Source organism: Euprymna scolopes, chromosome 6 (assembly GCF_053919585.1).
Source record: "Euprymna scolopes isolate OS-2025 chromosome 6, ASM5391958v1, whole genome shotgun sequence".
Classification (NCBI taxonomy): domain Eukaryota; kingdom Metazoa; phylum Mollusca; class Cephalopoda; order Sepiida; family Sepiolidae; genus Euprymna; species Euprymna scolopes.
Window position 1 is genome coordinate 61,294,123 of NC_136487.1, and position 18,580 is coordinate 61,312,702.

The following is an 18,580-nucleotide window of genomic DNA, read 5'->3' on the forward strand; positions in this document are numbered from 1 at the left end:
TCCACAATGCGTTTTCTACTCTCCATTAAAAACAAAAAACAAAAAAGCTATTAAGTATTCTACCTTATAAAAGTCCAACAGACGTGTTTAAGGGAAAGTATGGTGATAGATTCCCCTCTCACGAACTAAGAATGAGTACAAATTCGTAATCTATTTTTGCAATCAACTTGGTAGATAAATAAACATTTATGGACGAGAAAAAAAAAAAAAAAGCTAGCATTTAATAAAACAGAAATACATAAATTAAATACTGAAATAAAATGGAGTTATTAATATTTGAATCTAAAAATAAAAAGTACTATTTTTTAGAACTTTTTATTTACTCCCTAGATTATAATATCTAAGATTTGCGAACAAAGGTCGTCTCTATCTTTTATTTGAGAGACTTTTACAAAATTCACGCTATTCATTCCTCTTGTGTGTTTGTTTGTGTTTTTTGTATAAAAGCGAAACTAATCAAAAGCGAAGGCAGATTCCTGGCTTTCGTTCCAGGGACGTCCTGAAGCAATTAGCTTTAATCAATGTGGGGGAAAACTCCTCATATCAAACAATTTCTATTCATTTGGACACTCCCTTTTTATGGAGAACTGGTTTTCCCCAACATTGTGGGGAAACAAATGAAACGATGGAAACCTGAACTGGACTTCAGCCAACGTTCATTTCTACACCTGCGTATCTACTTAGCAAGTCAGTTTTTGATTGACATCGCTAAATTTGAACAGTTTTCGCTTCCTATGACCTCGTAGTGTAGCGGTAAGATGCCACGTTTTCTTTCACTTTCTTTTCCGTCTTCAAGTCACGGGTTCGAGCCTGCATCCGCTAGTATGATAATAAATACAAAATCTGCATCAATCAAAATATCATATTTAATCATATTTTACGATCGGGCAATGCTAGGCAGCCTGCTAGTATATGGTGTTATCGCCTCAGTTGGTACTACACAAAATGATATGGAAAAGTCAAGGAAAATGGAAAGGCTGAAGAGGAACATACCATCCAGACCTCTACTGGGAAAATACTTGAATCTTGGGGAAACTTATTGCTATTCAAATTCCAGAGAAAACCAATGGCTATTGCAAGAGAGAAATCTTTGGTAAGTGGCTATTGCGATAAAGCAAAAGTGATTTGCAACCCTTATTGAAAGAGGTGGAGAGTGCTGGAAATTCAGTGAGATTTGTTGTCATCCAGACTCCAGGGAACACTTATAATAGTGACTCAAAATATAAGTTCCAAACTAATTTGTCAGAATTGCACCAAATTTGGTCTGAAGCACCCTTGGAATAACAAGTGTGTAATAGGGAGTGGGTAACTAAATAAAATAATAATAATAATTAATAAATAAATAAAAACAATAAAGAAAAATAAAAATAAATAATCATAAAAATAATAAATAAATAAATAAAAACAATAAAGAAATAGCAAAATAAATAATAATAATAATAATAATTAATAATAATAAATAACTAATAATTATAATAAATAAATAAATTTACCATACAGATTGTAATGTTTTCTTCCAAGTGTTTATATCGAACATTTAAAATCTACTGTACAAAATAAATCCCTTTTTTTCAGCTTCAAGCTTATCGTTATGTATAACCATTTAACCGTCACTCTTAATATTTGAGAAATTTGCAAGATAGATAAAATTGTTAAATTATTACTTATATAATTGTTTTCTTTCTAATAACACATCTTTTACATCTGAAAACTTTTAAAATACATCAATACATAAAAAAATGTACAATAAAAATCTCACAATTCATTAAAAATGCAGCATTTCATGTCATATAAATTACACAACTATATAAAAAAAAAAAGCATGTAAATGGTTAATAATAAAAATTAGTTACAGATTTGATTAGCATTGGTTGAAAATTAAAAAGATTAAACAGAGACTTTTGATCAAGGGGAGATAATGCATAACATCCCCTTACTAGTGCTAATAATGTTAATTATTTACAACAAAATTAGTCATCCATTGAGCAATAAATTTGGGAATTAAGTTTCATGCATAAAACTTGGAAATAAGAGAAATATATAAAAAGGATTACAATAGCGAATAGTGGGAAACCAAGGAAAAAAAGTAGAGAGAGACTGAGAGATTATGCAGTTCTTGTCCAGAATTCAGAAAGAAAAAAAAAAAAAAAGTAAAAAAAACATCTGTATGATGTATGCACCTGTAGCTAAACGAAAATATCCTCTTCCAAAAATTATGTAAATTTATCCAGTATTTTTATTAAAAAAAAATAAAAAACAAATATTTTTACGCAACTTTTAAGGCACTGTAACATAAATCTCACAAGTTTGAATTGTTGAGTTATCTCCTGTCCTACTTTAAGATTGTTCTCAAAATGGTGACCAAGACAGCCACTCTCTGGTACTTATAGAATTTGATTTTCTCATTTAAAAATAAAACTTAATCAATTTACATAATTTTTGGAATATATTTTAGGGTACGTTATATCATACAAAATTGTCTTTATTTTTGTTCTTTGATATAGGACAAGGATTTTGGACAAGAATCGATTATGCATGATTTTACTCTTAGTGTTTTGGAGATTTGAGAACATAATTCCCTTGATTATTTATTTCTAGAAATCCCTCTCTCCTAAAATTTTTCCCAATTCAAAGAATCACGGAGCTTGGGGAGATATTCATTTTTAAAGATTTTGTTTTTGTTTCCTTATTTAAAATTTATGTAACAATTTCAATTTATTTCTTTAATCGCTTCACTGTTATTATTATTTTCGTTTTTTTTAATTTAACTTCCCAAAACAAGGCAGGCTCTTTTTTATTTGCTTAATTTTAGATTTAAGTGAATTTGAGAATATTTTTTTAATATAAAATTATCGATATTTTGGAAGTTATATCTGTTTGAAATTCATTCTGCTATTATCATCCGGAGTATTCTCGATATAGGCATATCTCTCTCTCTCTCTCTCTCTCTCTCTCTCTCTCTCTCTCTCACACACACACACAGAATAGGAGAAAAAAAGAAAAATCTACGGTTATGTGTTGTATGTTTCTGAATTTTTTAGATGAGGATTGATAATTTGCATTATTTCTATTATTCAAACTACTGTTCTTATCTTGAGTATTATTCACACAATGTTTTGGCCAATGTAACTACTGATCTTCTTCTGTTGTTGAACTCGAGAATCTTTCTGTCAAACTCAGCAATCTGCACAGAATTTTAAACAAAACCCTTTATTTAATCAACGGGGGTAGCATGCTCTCATTTTATCAACTATGACCAGTAGAAAGTTTTAAGCAATTTGTAATTGTCTTCTTAGTATCGCCTTCAATCTCTAGAAAGGTGTCACTTACAACTGAATTTTACTTAGTACTTTATCCATTATATCATGGGTTCATGCTACCCCCATGTATTAAGTAAAGGGTTTTGTTCAAAATTTCCTGCAGATTCCCTAGTCCAACAAAACGATTCCAAAGTTTGACAAGATACAGCTGAAGAAGGCTGGAGGTTACATCGTCCGAAACATTGTGAGAATAACATTCAAGATGGGAACAGTAGTTTTAAACGAAACCCGTGTTTTATTTTTGATCATGGCAAAAAACTTTCATTTACCTTTGTTACATCATTAGTTTTATGTTCAAATGAAATTATTTACATTTGTTACATCATTAGTTTTATGTTCAAATGAAATTATTTACCTTTGTTACATCATTAGTTTTATGTTCAAATGAAATTATTTACATTTGTTACATCATTAGTTTTATGTTCAAATGAAATTATTTACATTTGTTACATCATTAGTTTTATGTTCAAATGAAATTATTTACATTTGTTACATCATTAGTTTTATGTTCAAATGAAATTATTTACATTTGTTACATCATTAGTTTTATGTTCAAATGAAATTATTTACATTTGTTACATCATTAGTTTTATGTTCAAATGAAATTATTTACATTTGTTAGAAAAAAACAATTATCTTTTTCTCAGTATTTGTTTCAATTTGGAATTGTGAATACAATACAGAAATAAGCTCATGAGAAAGTATTCATATTATATTTCTCTTAGTCTATTTGTTTTTTGTTTTTTTGTCCATTCCAGCTGGAAACTACTGGATCAATCTGGCTGAAATTTTGTATGAAATTTTGTTATAAGGTGCAGAAAACTAAATACTTTGGTATCTGTTCGATGCACAAGGATCTTTTTCTCAGAAACTACTGGACCAATCTAGGTGAAATTTTGTTTGGACCCTTGTTATGATGATATACAGCGAACTAAGTGTTATGATATACATTCAATGCGCAGTTAGGGATTAATAGAGATTAGTATTTAATGCAAAAATGTACACAAATTTAACCGTATTCAACGATTAATGTGGCATAAAACACTCATTCTAACTTAATCGGCTTTTACCTTTTGCTCGTTTTTAATAGGCTTAAATGCCTAGTGCTTTTCTATTTTGAAAAATAACTAAAATACAAAATTGCTGAATTGTATTTAGAAATAAAAATTAGAAAAAAATGTACATTGCATAAAAAACTAAAAGTTCTCAAGACGCATAGAAAACGGGAAATTATTGACGAACAAAACATCCCAAGCGAGTAAATTTAGTTTCAATAATAGAATACAAATAATCGGGATTGTAAAAGAAAAATAATCCAAATGCCTACCCCCAATGAATACTCTGGGTTTTTCCAGGGAAGACGTTTAAAAATAATAACCATGGAAGTTATGTCCTTCATCGAAACTTTCAGAAGAATAGACAAAGTAACTACTTTAAAATTGATATCATTGTTATATTTTACATTATGAAGGATTAGAAGATGAATGGGTTGGCATGAGGAGAAAAAAAAATGGTTGGATGGATAGAGAAGAGAAAAAAATGGTTGGATGGATAGAGGAGAGGACTAACAACGAATGGAAGGGAAAATTCATTCTGTATTCACAGAACTGTGCCCAGTTTCCTACCTGTATCAAATCCTAGAATATAGTTTTGCACAATGTTGAAAAGAAGGTCTGCACTCTTGCTGAACACAACAAATGTATAAAAGTGGGAGATTTTTTTGCTTTTTATTTTGAGGCTGATGTTGTCATTTCTCATGTTGTTGATGATGATGATGATGATCACGCTCCACGTCAATTCGAATCGGTTGCAATTCTCTTATAATTAAGTGACCATTATTTTTTTTTTTTAAAGTTTCACTTTGCAACAAAACACTCTCCGGATTGATAGCATAAAAATTTCCACAGCTAGAATTGTTCTTAAAAGAAATACTTTTTTTTAGCATGAATGTTTGTATAAACTAAAAAAAAAATCTCGGTGTTGCCCGAGTGGAGATACATTGATGGGTGGAGGGCTTAAAGAAAAGTAATTCAAAATATGATTGCTTACAATTTTTTTTTTATAAATAGGATTTTTTTAAAAATTGCTTTACTTTTTCTCTTATTTTAATAATTGTTTGTCTAAAAAAAGTTTTTTTTTCAAAATTTATCAAAGTTACATATGAGCGAGAAACACAGAGACATGAGACCATGTTTGATAGTTTTATTAATATAGAGATTACTAAAATAAAATGCCCAAGACTCATAATTCGAAAGTGATTTTAAAATCTTCAACCTGTCAGTTAGGGTTAAGCAAAGTAAATTATGGCTTGGATTAAAATTAATTTTTAAAAAAGTCAAATATTAAGGTTAAAATCTGATGATATACAAAAAATGCCTACAAAATGAGTGAAAGCCAATTGAGTTCTTTTGTAGAATAGTGGCCCCTGTGAATACGAATCTTGCAAATGATTGAAAAATTGAACTTTGCTTTTATTATAAGAAACAAATTAATACATGTCAGATGAAAAGGTTTAAAATTTGAATGTAATATGAACAGAATAAAAAAATTTTTTGCTAATAATAATATAGTAAAGGTAATAGTCAGAAAGCCTGTACGTTTTTTTAAAAAGGTTAACTCATTCAATCAATGTGAATCAATGAATTAATAATGAAATAATTAAACAAAAAAAAAAAGAAGCGATTTTTACAATAATGTTGAGATATTAGTTGTTATTGTTGGTGGTATTAACAAAAGCTTAATTTCAAAAATTGTGACCAACTTTTAGTAAAAAATTGGATGGTAATCCAGAATTTCTCCCATATTAAAAAACAAAAGTAGAGAAAAATCTTTATAATGTATATATCAGTGACAGAACGAAAAGATCATATTCTAAAAATCATGTATGTTGATCAAATAGTTTTATTTTTATAAAGAAAATCATTCTTAAACCATTTAAAGCAATTAATGGAAATTGTAGACATTACAAGGCTGATTTTTCAGGTTTGAATTATTATTGAGTTATCTACCTCTGTTTCTTCAAAATGGCGATGCGTGATAATCCCTTTTTGCTTTCTCATAAAATTTGATTTTAGTTAAAAATAAAACTACTTAATCAACATATGTGATTTTCGGAATATGGCATTTTCATTCCATCATGAATACATGCATCATACAGATTATTTTTTTATTTTTGTTTTTTTAATATAGGGTGAATTCTGGACAAGAACCAAAAATTGTTTTTAGAATGATAATAGCCATATCATAGTTGAGCAAAAAAGAAAAATTAAGGTCTGTGACATTTTTAATAATTAAAAAAAAAATCAATGCTAAAAAAACAGCTATAGAAATAATTTAAATAAAAAAACTAGTCCAATTTGTGAAAGTCTAAATGTTGAGAAAAATCCTATAAATGTATACTTCAGTAATTGTACATGCTAGAAGGAGTTTCATGAAAAGAAAAAAAAAACTCATTAGAGTATATATTTCCAATGTACATATAAACCCTAACTACATTTTTATCAAGACGTAGATAATATATAAAAACAGATATCTTTCCTTTGGTCATTCAAATGATTTTTAAAGAAAAGACAATAGAATTGATACAAAATCAGTGCTTAACAAGCTTTACTTCAACATTAAAAAATGTTTGTAAAAAGAAAAGAAAATGACAAAAAAAATGTATTATGTACCCACATGCTAGGTTAAAAAAAAAAAAAAAAAAAAAAATATTACATCAAAAGTTACATACATTCATCAAGTATTTTTTTTTTTAAACAAAAGAAAACACATTTTAGCAGCAAAATGTATCATCCAACATTTTCTGCTTACATTAAGTCAAGGGACATAATTAAAATGTTATCATAATTACAGACTAGAAATAGTTTACCGATCAAATTTTATTTTATAAAAAAAATACTGGATGAATTTGCATAAATTTTGGTGTAGAATTCTTTTTTTTAAAAACCTTACATGTATGTACATAATAAAGTTTTTTTTTTCTGCAATAATAACTTTTTTTAATATTGAAGGAAAAATGGATAAACACACAAAAATCAATTGAAAAATATAGACAACTACAGACATTTGAATAATTGAATTATACAAAGTAATTGATAATTCTGGTAATTCTAGATTGGAAAAAGCAGACTTGCATAGCCCTCCACCCTATCCCACCCAGTTGTTCAGAGATTAAAAAATCTATACTCCACCCTAGCTCTGTCTGTCATTTACAGTTATGAGTTGTTTTTTTGTTTGTTTGTTTTTCAGAGTTCTTACTTGTTGAACCGTAACCTCATCTTAAACAAAATGATTCAAGTAGATAAACAAAACAAGATTTCCTTTCTGTCAATTTTCCGTTAAAAGAAAAGACAATAAAATTGATACAAAAATCATTTGAAAAAATCTGGACACAACAACTACAGACATTCGAATAATTGAATTATACAGAGTAATTGTAAGGCAGATAATATTTTGATAAATCTGGTTAATTCATTCTGGCAATTCTGGTAATTTTAGGTTAGAAAAAAGCAAACTTATATAGACAACCCCACCCATCCCCATTCAGATATTAAAAAAAATCTGTCTTAATCAATACTCCACCTTAGCTCTACCTGTCTCCCATTTACAGTTATGAGTTGCTTTTTTTTTTTATTCGTATTTTTTCAGAGTTCTTACTTGTTCTTTGCCTCTCTTCATATTGCGTAAAGGCAGAGGAGAAAAGGCGACGAAGGCAATAGCACAATCTGATCATTCTCAAAACTATATCAAAGACATTAAAGCTGAAGACTGAAGCTCAACTGAAGAACGATGAACTATGACGACAAATCAGGACGAGGAGAAAAATAGAAACGTTTTCATGTGGCGAATGCGATTCATAAGTTGCTTTAATAAATAGGAGCTTGGTTTGCTGGTATCATGTTTGTATCCGGTACATTGCCTTGCCTCTCGTCTAGAAGAAAATGGAGAAAAACAGAAACAATAAGTCTATTTAAAATGAACAAGACAGATATTACGTTTCGGAATTTTTGAGATGAGGATTTAGAATTTGTATTATTTAAACTATTATTCTCATCTTGGTTGTTATTTTCATAACATTTCAGGCAATGTAACTGTAATGTACATATGTTCAGACTATACATAGTCCTCGGTAGATATTTACCAGTCTATGTGAGAAGATGAGCAACATGTCTGTTCACATTACATTTAAAATTCTACATGTTACAGTCAGGGAAGCAGGAAACAGGCGGGGATTTCCAAAGTCTAACAGTCCAAGAAAAGAAGCTATTAGAATAGAAGGCTTTCCGGCATCTAGGAATCTTTACAGTGAAGAGGTGAGATTTTGTTGCTAGATGGGTTTGTTGAGTGTATGTACGTCAATGAGTTTTTCAGGACACATTCCATTAAAGTACTTGTAAAACAAACGCAGGGATGCAACAACTTGGTGATGGGACAGAGGTTGGAGCTTAGTTGATATTAAATTGGAAACTATTTTTGGATTCCTGCTTAAGTTGATGCATCAGCCCAGATGTGGCAACAATAGTCCATACATGGGCAAATTGTGGTTTTGTAAAGAGATGAGATACTGTCGGTAATTTTCTAGCATGGAAGAGGAAACCCATCTTCTTCTGACTTGGTGTTCTAACACACTTGTAAATAATGGGCGTCACAATAAAATGTTGAATTAACACCTCTGCTTTGTTTTTTTCTTGTGAGAAACACCACATTAATCTCCAACCTTTTTCAGGTGTATCATTTTGAACTTGAGAATCTGTATTCCAAACTCAGAAACCCATACACTCACTCACTAGATACCCAGGTTTATTGTCTATATTCTCTTTGACGAGGAGTTCAACCCTATCTGGCTATCATTATACTAAGAGTCCAATGATCACAATTTTGGGGCTTGATTGTGTTCATTTGCCACTGTTTACGGTTCTGCCTGATGGTTTCTTTCCATCTTCTTAAGGCATTCGTTTTTTTTTTTTTTTTTTTTTTTTTTTTGCTGCCTAGTCTTAGGCCTCTGCAAGTGCTAATATATCCGTTGCTTCTTTCAATATGCCCAATCCAGTTCACACAGTTTGCTCTTATTAGAACATCAAGTTTTAGGATGGCCAATTTCTTAAGTAGAGTGGCTGGATTTGATCTGACTTTGTAGATTGACTTAAGCAAAGTGTTCTGGATTTGATCTGATTTTGTTTCATACAGAATTTCAAATTGAATGAGTATCTTCTTCCATCATGAATTAAATAACGGGTTCAGACTGAAATTCCAGGTTTTAACAGAGATTTTCAAGTCACACAAAGATAGACCTGAAGAAGATAGGAGGTTACATCAGCCGAAATGTTGTGAAAATAATAAACAAGATAGGGATAGTAGTTTGAATAATCGAACTAATATGAAGAAAGATATTGATGAGTCAAAATAAATCAAGCTAAATGAGAAATTATTCTTTCTAAATATTATGACAAACAGCTTGTATGAATGCAAAAAGTATTTATGAAATTAAACAAAAAAACAAAAAAACAGAGACTACTTATCAAAACACAACAAAAAAAACATACTAAATCTTTTAATCATTTTTATTTTACAATTTAAGGGAAAATAAACTAAAAAAAACTACAAACATTCAAACTTAAATTTAAACACTGTGATCTAAAATTCAAATCAGTTGTAGAATTAAAATTTTTATGAAATGTTTTTTCTTTTACACTGTCGGCTCAGTATATTCGGAGTTATTTGCCTTGAACCATATTCAATGCACCCCTCTTAAAGTATACTGAATGAACTCTTCAATTATGAGGTAAAAAAAATCATATACATAGTTTAAAGTCCGTTTTACATGCTAGCATGTGTTGGATGGCTTTTAGAAATTGACTTCCAAACTGATCTATCTCTAGTCAGGTTTACATGCATGTATATGATTAAAATTGAGTGGATGGATTTTACATGGTTTCCACACAACTGACACCATGTTGTCAAATCTCATTTCTTGTTACACCTTAGATAGGACTCTCAGACGGCTAGCCATCTTACTATCACTCTTTTCTACTGATCTCAGGATTCATTATCAGAATAATTCTCATATTTAACTTACATCGCCGCATTGCATTTTCTACAATTGTTTGCCCTGGCAATACATGTTTATTTTGATTGTGTTGAAAAGCTTTTAACATAATCTTATTTGTTAGTAACTATATGTGTTATATTTGTACTTTGTTATCACATTATTATGTCCTTCTTATGTTTGTTTTTGAAAAACCTTCTTTATTATCTTTTTCCTATCTCATGTTATCTACAATAACACAACATATTCAATATGATGATCATGTAAAAAAAAAATGGCTTCAGCACATACACCACTGCACATACATATAAATTGGAATATCAAATATTCTAATTTCATAACACTATTTTTTTTTTAGTCTGTGATTCACAATTTCTATAGTATTTTTGCTTAGTTCCTAAATTCATTTACTCATTAAAGAGAAAAATTCCTTTTAGCTTTTCTCAAAACCGGTTTATAGCCAATTAGTGGTCATAATGCAAATAGCCAATCAGAAGCCACAATGGAATGAGTCAATCAGTAAATTTAACAAGTTCTGCAAACTTTTGAGATTTTAAACATTATCGAACCAAATACTAAATCATCAAATGCATATACACTTATGTATATGTGAGGTTTAGATTGTAGATATGTTCAGTAACTTTTAAGATAAAAATTCTAAAACTTTTACAAAATTATTTAATTAAATACTATTATACATGATGTCCAAAAAATTACCCACATATTTTGAAATATAAATTAACATCAACATAGATGGTTAATTTTGGAACACATACACAATAAAAAAGACTTATCAGAAAAACAATATCAGTCTTGTTGTATTTGTTTTTTTTCCCAGAAAATAAATTGAAAATTTATTACTGAATAATTAACAGTTTCTAGTAATCCTGTTTAAAGAGAACTACACCAAAATCTAAGCTAAACAGAAAAATAAATAAACAAAGCAACACTGAATAATAATAATGATAATAATAATACATTAAATAAAAAAAACTTTTCTATGTAAAAAATTAATTAATGGGAAATGTTTATGAAAACAAATGTAATCTAATATTTAAGAGTAATTTGGAATTCAGACAATAACAGAATAGAATGATGCAATCAACTGAACAATTAAAGAGGATGAGATTAAAAATAAAAGGACACATTAAAGGGAATCATGACAAAATATATTCATGCAACAACAAAAAAGAACAAGCAGACAATAACTGAGATATAACAAAGGTTTATTCTAAGAAAGGAAGAAAAAAAATTAGATATGCTTTCATACAAAATACACACACACACAAGATCAAACTTTGACGAAGCATTCATAACTTTTTTAAATTTTGCAAAGTTGATTTTATTTTAGGAATAATGCTGCAAATGAGAATGGACTGATTTTTCTAAAAATCTGAGATTAACGGATTAATATCTGAATCAATGTGCGAGATTATCTTGACATAAAAAGGAAAACTTCATTTGAATAAACAGATCTTTTCTTTAATAAAAAGAAGACAAAAATTTAATGAGCCAAACTAATATTAACATAAAAATAAAATCTAAAAATCTTCGAAAAAATATCAGCCATGGAATTTTCAATAAAATTCACAAACCTTTCTATAATCCAACCATATTTGGTAAAAAAAGACAAAAAAAACAAAACCAGTTTATGTCTGACATGTTTACCAAGTTTTAATCATGAATGTTCTACAGTTTTTGTTTTATTCATGTCCAATAATGACATGATGAGAAATTTGGAGAAAATCTCACTAGTAAGTGTAATACTGAATGGACTTCACACTCACCTTACCTCAACACACTAGATTTTTATATCTATGGAGTTACCTGAAATATAATATCTATCAAAACAGTACTTGAAACTTGAAGAAATCAGACATAGACTGAAGTTTATTTGTACTAAATTTGATTTTTTTTTTTTTTTTTTTACAAAGAAGTCACTACTTATGAAGGCCTGGAGGCCACTCAAGGATAAAGGTTATAATGTAAAAAGGATTGTAAATTTTATTAATAAATTTCATGAGTGGCATTTTTGAGGGTCACCCTCTACAAGGAGAAACAAAGTCATTTTTATGAATGAATGGTAAAATTTTTGCATACAAATGTGTGCAATAAAGTCTATATGCGAATTAACTGCATATGTGTTTATGTGACAGTGTGTGTATGAAGTAGAAAAAGCAGTAAAAAAATGAAAAAGGGAATAAAAGTTCTTGTTAGATGATTGACACCAAGATGTCTGGTTTTATGCAAATTAAATTTTGGCCATGTTTGGGGGCGAGATGAAGGAATAGCGGAAATGTGAGTGATGACGATGCTAGTGACTGATATACGGAACTACAAAGAAACTCATTTGCACTTTATTTATACTAAAACCAGCCCCAAAATCAAATTAAACCAGTTGATATAAAAAAATATATATATATTTGATTTTCCACACACAACTGATTGGATGTTTTGATCCTCTAACTCACAAACTTCCCTCATTTGACTTGGAAACATTAACTTCCTCATTGGCTCCCACAACATTTCACTATGATCACAAGCTGAGAGGTATACAAGCTTTGTTTGGTAATACAACCATTTGTCAAAATTTCATTGTAAACTGCATAGTTTGCTGAAGATGCTGATCCATGGCTGGTTGATGTTGATCGGTGGATGATGTTACATCACTCAGAGATGCATATCATTGTGATGATACATATGTCGATATACCATATCAACATAAGCTGGTTTGATTCGGTTGTAATGCGAATATCAAATTTCGTACTGTGATGAATGAGAACACATGAGTTTTGCTTCATTCACAGTGCCCTGTTGGTGACGTGTATCAACAGAGACGGTTCTTAATGCCATTATTTTAACACCCAGGACCATGAGTCAAGAGAGATAGTTACGCAAATCAAGTTTGCTTGAATAAGTTGGATTTAAATTGATAAAAGAAGAAAAAAAATTTGTATTTTGAGTTGATTTATTCTGAACTTGATCTTGATGAAGAAAAAATAAAATCAAAGAAAGTTTTTAGTGAGCCAAATTATTTTATTGACACTGGTTACAAGTCTATAATTATTTTCATTTTATATATATATATATATATATATATATATATATATATATATTAATAGAAAGAAGAGGAATAAAAGTTATATGTAACCTTATTATATAATCAAAACATTAAGGAATAGATAAGGGCTGTGTGATAAAAGCAGTTAAAATTTAAATTGAAAACGGAAGTTAAGGAAGCTAAGTTAATGCAATTTATTTATTTTTTAAATATTCAACTCTTTTCTTCAAGGTTAACACAAAATAATAGAGAAAAACTCCAAGTATTAAAAAAAGAAATTTCTCTAAACAAAAGACAACAAGTGAAAAAAAAAAAGGAATTTAACAATTGCTAAGATGAGATAGCAAGTCTCATGAGATTTCATTAAAAGTTTCTTTTTTTGTTTTTATTATTGCATAAAATTGTATCACAGAAAGTATAGGTATCTTTTCTGGTTGGTTAATAACTATATTTAATTTTTCGTATCATACTAGGAAATCTGCAGTGATCCTATTATGCACACATAAACGTGTCATTTGACTTTTAACCTGTCTCGTTGAATCTCACCATCTTAACAACATGAGTCTTCTTTTTTTTTCTTTTTTTCCACTAAATGCTGATTGATTGCAAATATGCTTCCTTTTCTAAACAGTATGGGTGTGTGGGTGGTAAAGTATGAAAGCATATCTAAGCAATCTCCTTTCTCATAATATTTCTCAATACTAAGGTATGTTCAAGAGTGACTTTATTGCTTTCAGGCTAAGGTATGCTTCTGTTCAATCTTAGGAAGTGCACCCTCCCAGATTTTACCTTCTGCCTGAGAAAAGGTTAGTTTACTGCTAATCACCTGATGTGCTTTTACCAGAGAATGCTGACAGGGCTGTTCAGGCATTTTTGTAGGTCAGAGTGCACTTATTCTAGTGTGCTGGTTATGTAAAATTACACCCAGCTTTGTGCCTAACCTCCTGACGAGAAGGTAAATACACTCAGTAGTACTTGAGTCTTGGGGGCATACGATCGAGGAGTTAGCTCAGGACATCACTAGAACTCTGCACATCATTGTTTTAAAACGGTTTCATAATAATCGTTTTTTCAACTTATATCAGAGAAAAGTTTAGAGTTTTTATATTGCATATCTTAAGAAAATAATGACAATATATCAAAATAGATAGATTAAAAAGAAAAAAATCATTTTATAAAAATTTTATAAAAGTAATTATTTTAAATTTAGCAACCAAACGACAAAATAAATAAAATATTTATTTCAAGTTTCTAAATTCTCAGCATAAAAACGCCCTCATCATAGAATGTTAATTTTTTCTCTTTTTCTTTCTACTTGTTAAAGAAATTCGTTTTATTCTTCAGTAAAAGTATCTGCTTGATGTTAAAAGCCTGAGATTAAAAGTTTGTCTGTGATGCTGCACGTTGGTTATGCTATTTGAAATTGAAATTGAAACATCGTAGATTTGTAAATATTTGAAAAGAAATCAAATAATGGTGTGGAAAAAAAACAAAAACAAAAAACATTGTTATTTGGTTTCTAAATTCAAATGATTACAAATTCATGATGTTTCAAAAAAAAAAAAAACGGGACTATATTTTAATTTTGTAAAAATAGTTTGAAATCTATTTCTGTAAGCAAAATAAAATGAAGATTGAAGATTTTTGGGTTTATCTCAAAATACCACGAATGACAAACAAAACTAAATACAAATATATAAACAAGCAAAAAAAAAAAAGTATACAACATTACTCAATTTTCTAATTTGTTTTAATTAAACTTTACAAAATGTTTTTTTAAATGTGACTAATTCATATTCAATTTTCTTGTCATCCATGCGGATAACATCGAATTTGACTTTGATAGAATCATTAACTAGATCAGACATACAATTTTTTTCTCTTTTAAGAGCTCTTTATGCACAGATTTAACAACACCAACAAAATCAGAAAAAAAGGGGGAATAAAATGCACTGCTCAACACAGGGATTGAAACCACAATCAGATTATGAATCATGTTTTTAATAGCTTTAGAGGAGATATATAGAAGTTTCTATAGTTTCTACCCCCCCTCATAATAATTGTACTCACAGAATCTATAAAAGTGAAATTGTCTGTCTGTGTGTGCCTGTGTGTACATTTCCCTGCCAAAGTATTCTGTCAATTTTCAGGCTACAGAATCGAGACTTGATATAAGCGGTATTGAGATTTGGAAAAACCTTTTTAATCGGTTTTCAGCCTGAAATTTGGCTGTTAAGGCATTGAAGTTCAACAATTTGACCTTTGAATAGTCTACCAAACTCCTCCGCCAATTTTGGGTCTAAGCACTGGGTATACTTTTTTATAAAATGAAGAATTAATTTTTTAATGATTTTTTTTTTCTGGTACATTTCGTGGCATACACCTTAATAATAGAAGACTTTGTCATTTTCTTTTCCTCATTTTGTTGATGTTGTTAAGTTCGAGGGTAGTGGTTCCCATTGCTATTCAACAATAAGGGTAAACACTTTGGTGATTGTCTCATTAAAAGTGTAAAGGGATCCCCCCCCCCCCACACACACACACCATTTTTATCTGTGGGGTTATAAACGATGTCCATACTATTTATGAAATGAAGTGATCTATTATAGCCCAAATCAGGACAGTGCAGTATGTCAGAGTTATTAATATTTTTTCACATTGTATCCTGATGTACCTATCATTAATCGTGTTAACACAAAATCTGTTGAATATTCATGACTGAATCTTGGTGGAAAAGCCAGCAATAGACTGGCATTTATTTGTACTAAATATGGTTTGAGTGCAGAAAGGCTTGTGAGTACTTATCCAATTTACAACCTAATTTCTGGAAACTTTGTGCCAATATCTTCTGACATATTACATAAGCAACCTGAAGATGCTGAAGCGATTAGCCAATCAGCTGTCAGAAGGCAACAAGTTTTAATGAAAGCGTGAAATTTATTAAATAAAAGAAAAATTTTCAAACCGAAAATGACTTTCAATATTCAATGTTAATGCAAAATTCCTCTGCTTCCCTATGTTAAGAATGGCTTTCTAAATAGAAAAACATTTTTAACATAAGAAGTCGTGTTTTCACATAATCATCTAGCAGTCTTTGGCATATTACAGCTGTTTATATAACCTACTGGAGGATGCTGATACAAAGTTGTTGGAGATTGGATTGTAAACTGAATAAGTACCAATCTGTGAATTTTATTAACAATTCCATTTCTTTTCTTAGAGGTGACGGGGGGGGGGACATCCTATAGTATTGCCTGTTACCTGGAGAACTTGTCACTTAGTTTCAACCCTTTTAATGTCAAACAGACTGAAGAAAAAAATAAACTCTGAAGTCGAAATGAGCAGAGTAAGTAATGGCTATTTTTTTCCGTTTAAAATGCACAAACACAACAAAAATTGGAATAAGTTTTTGCTTTTGTCTAACAGTTTCTTCATGCTTTCCTTTCTTCATGTTTTCTTTTTTTCAGAAGTGGAGAAGAAATAGAAACCATTAAATACCTTAACGACTTCTTAGACACCAAGACTTAAACTGATCATGCAGTACCAATACATACGTCTTACATACTGACAATATATTAAACTAAATAAAAAAATTTAAAAATAGCAAACTAGTTTGTTCTTTTGTTGCCTTTTACAAACCTGAAAATAAGACAGAAACTTTTATTAATGTCATCACTTTAAGGTTTCTTAATGCATCGTCTTTATTCTAGTATTTATATTTCTCTGCATAATAAACTAAATTCAAGCTCAATTTTTCAATTTTTGTTGTGAATGATTGTCTTATCAGCATCAGGGAATTAACAAAAATCAATAATAAAATATTTATCAATAAAAAAAAAAAACTTGTTATAATTTGTCAAATTGAGTCAACCTTATTTAAAAAAAAAAAAAGATTTATTTAGCATCTAATGAAAACCAGACATGAACAAAGGATCAAAATGCCAAACCTTGAACCATCAATATCATGTTTCTGATTTTTTTTATATAAGGATTGATAATTTGTATTATTTGGACTACTGTTATCATCTTGAGTTATAGTCTCTGGCATAACAAATAAAATACCAAGTAAAATTTAGTTGTAAGAGACATTATTCTAGAGGTTGAAGGTTCAATCCTCAATGCAGGCGATACAAAAAATGCACTTGAAAATTACTTAAGATTTCTATCCGGTCATGGCTAACAGAACAAGAGCATACTATTCTCATGCATTATATAAAGGGTTCCATTCAAAAGTAGATAGATTAACAAATTCACAAATCCAACAAAGAGATTCCCAAGTCCAACAAGATACACCTGAAGTTACATTGGTCGAAATGTTGTGTGAAAACAGTAGTCTGAATAATTCAAATCATCAATACCATTTTAGACATTTTTCAGCAGATGATATATAGTCAAGGTGAGTTTGGCTTTAATCCACATCTATAAGCAGAATGTTTTTTTTTAATTTTTTTTTATAGAGAATGATATTCAAGAAAGAAATTTCATCTTTATCAGAAATTCAACTAAGCATGTCCCAGAATCAAGCCATTTCATATCGAATGGGTTGATTTATATGTAAAATTAATAAAAACAAAAAGGATTTGTTTCATTGGAAGTTGACATCAAAATTAGTAAATTCTCTAAGATGTTGCGCCCAGATTTAGCTACAGACAAGTGTTATATCCCTTTAAGGATGAATTCTTTTGTAGGCTAGAGTTATGCCCCTTGGTAAGAAGTAGTTTTATTTTTAAATAAGAAAATTTTTATGAGTAATGATTATGCCCGCCATTTTTTTGGGGAGAAAAAAATTTTTTTTTTAAATAATAATAATAATATATATATATATATATATATATATAAAGTATAAAACAAGGAAGATAATTTATACTAGATTTATGCCTAAAAATTCCTATTAATTCCTTAAAAATGATGTTCTTTACAAAAATGAAACTACTTGGTCAAATTACATAATTTTTGGAATATGATGTTTTCATTTTTTCACGGGTACCTACATCATACAGATTTTTCTTTATTTTTTTATTTTTGTTTTGTAATATAGGGGAATTCTGGAGGAGAACCAGATCCCTAAATCTCATTTCAAACATTAATGGCAACTTTCATACCAACACATGATCGGGAATTAAAACCAAAATTTTTCTACAGTTGCGATGAGTC

At 29.4% G+C, this 18,580-nt stretch overlaps 1 protein-coding gene across 14 annotated transcripts in view; it reads right to left on the bottom strand.

The window, feature by feature from the left end:
• The window catches only part of LOC145277655 (dixin-like), a 326,945-nt gene that overhangs the window by 25,998 nt on the left and 282,367 nt on the right, over positions 1–18,580 (bottom strand). For 3 of the 14 annotated variants that reach the window (XM_080129273.1, XM_080129274.1, XM_080129276.1), the window contains one exon: positions 7,291–8,250. The exons of the other annotated variants lie outside the window; for them this stretch is intronic. In XM_080129273.1, coding sequence (XP_079985399.1) covers positions 8,186–8,250 — 65 coding nt within the window. In that variant the 3' untranslated portion in view covers positions 7,291–8,185. Of the gene's footprint in view, positions 1–7,290; positions 8,251–18,580 lie in introns of those variants that run through there. 14 annotated transcript variants of the gene reach the window in all.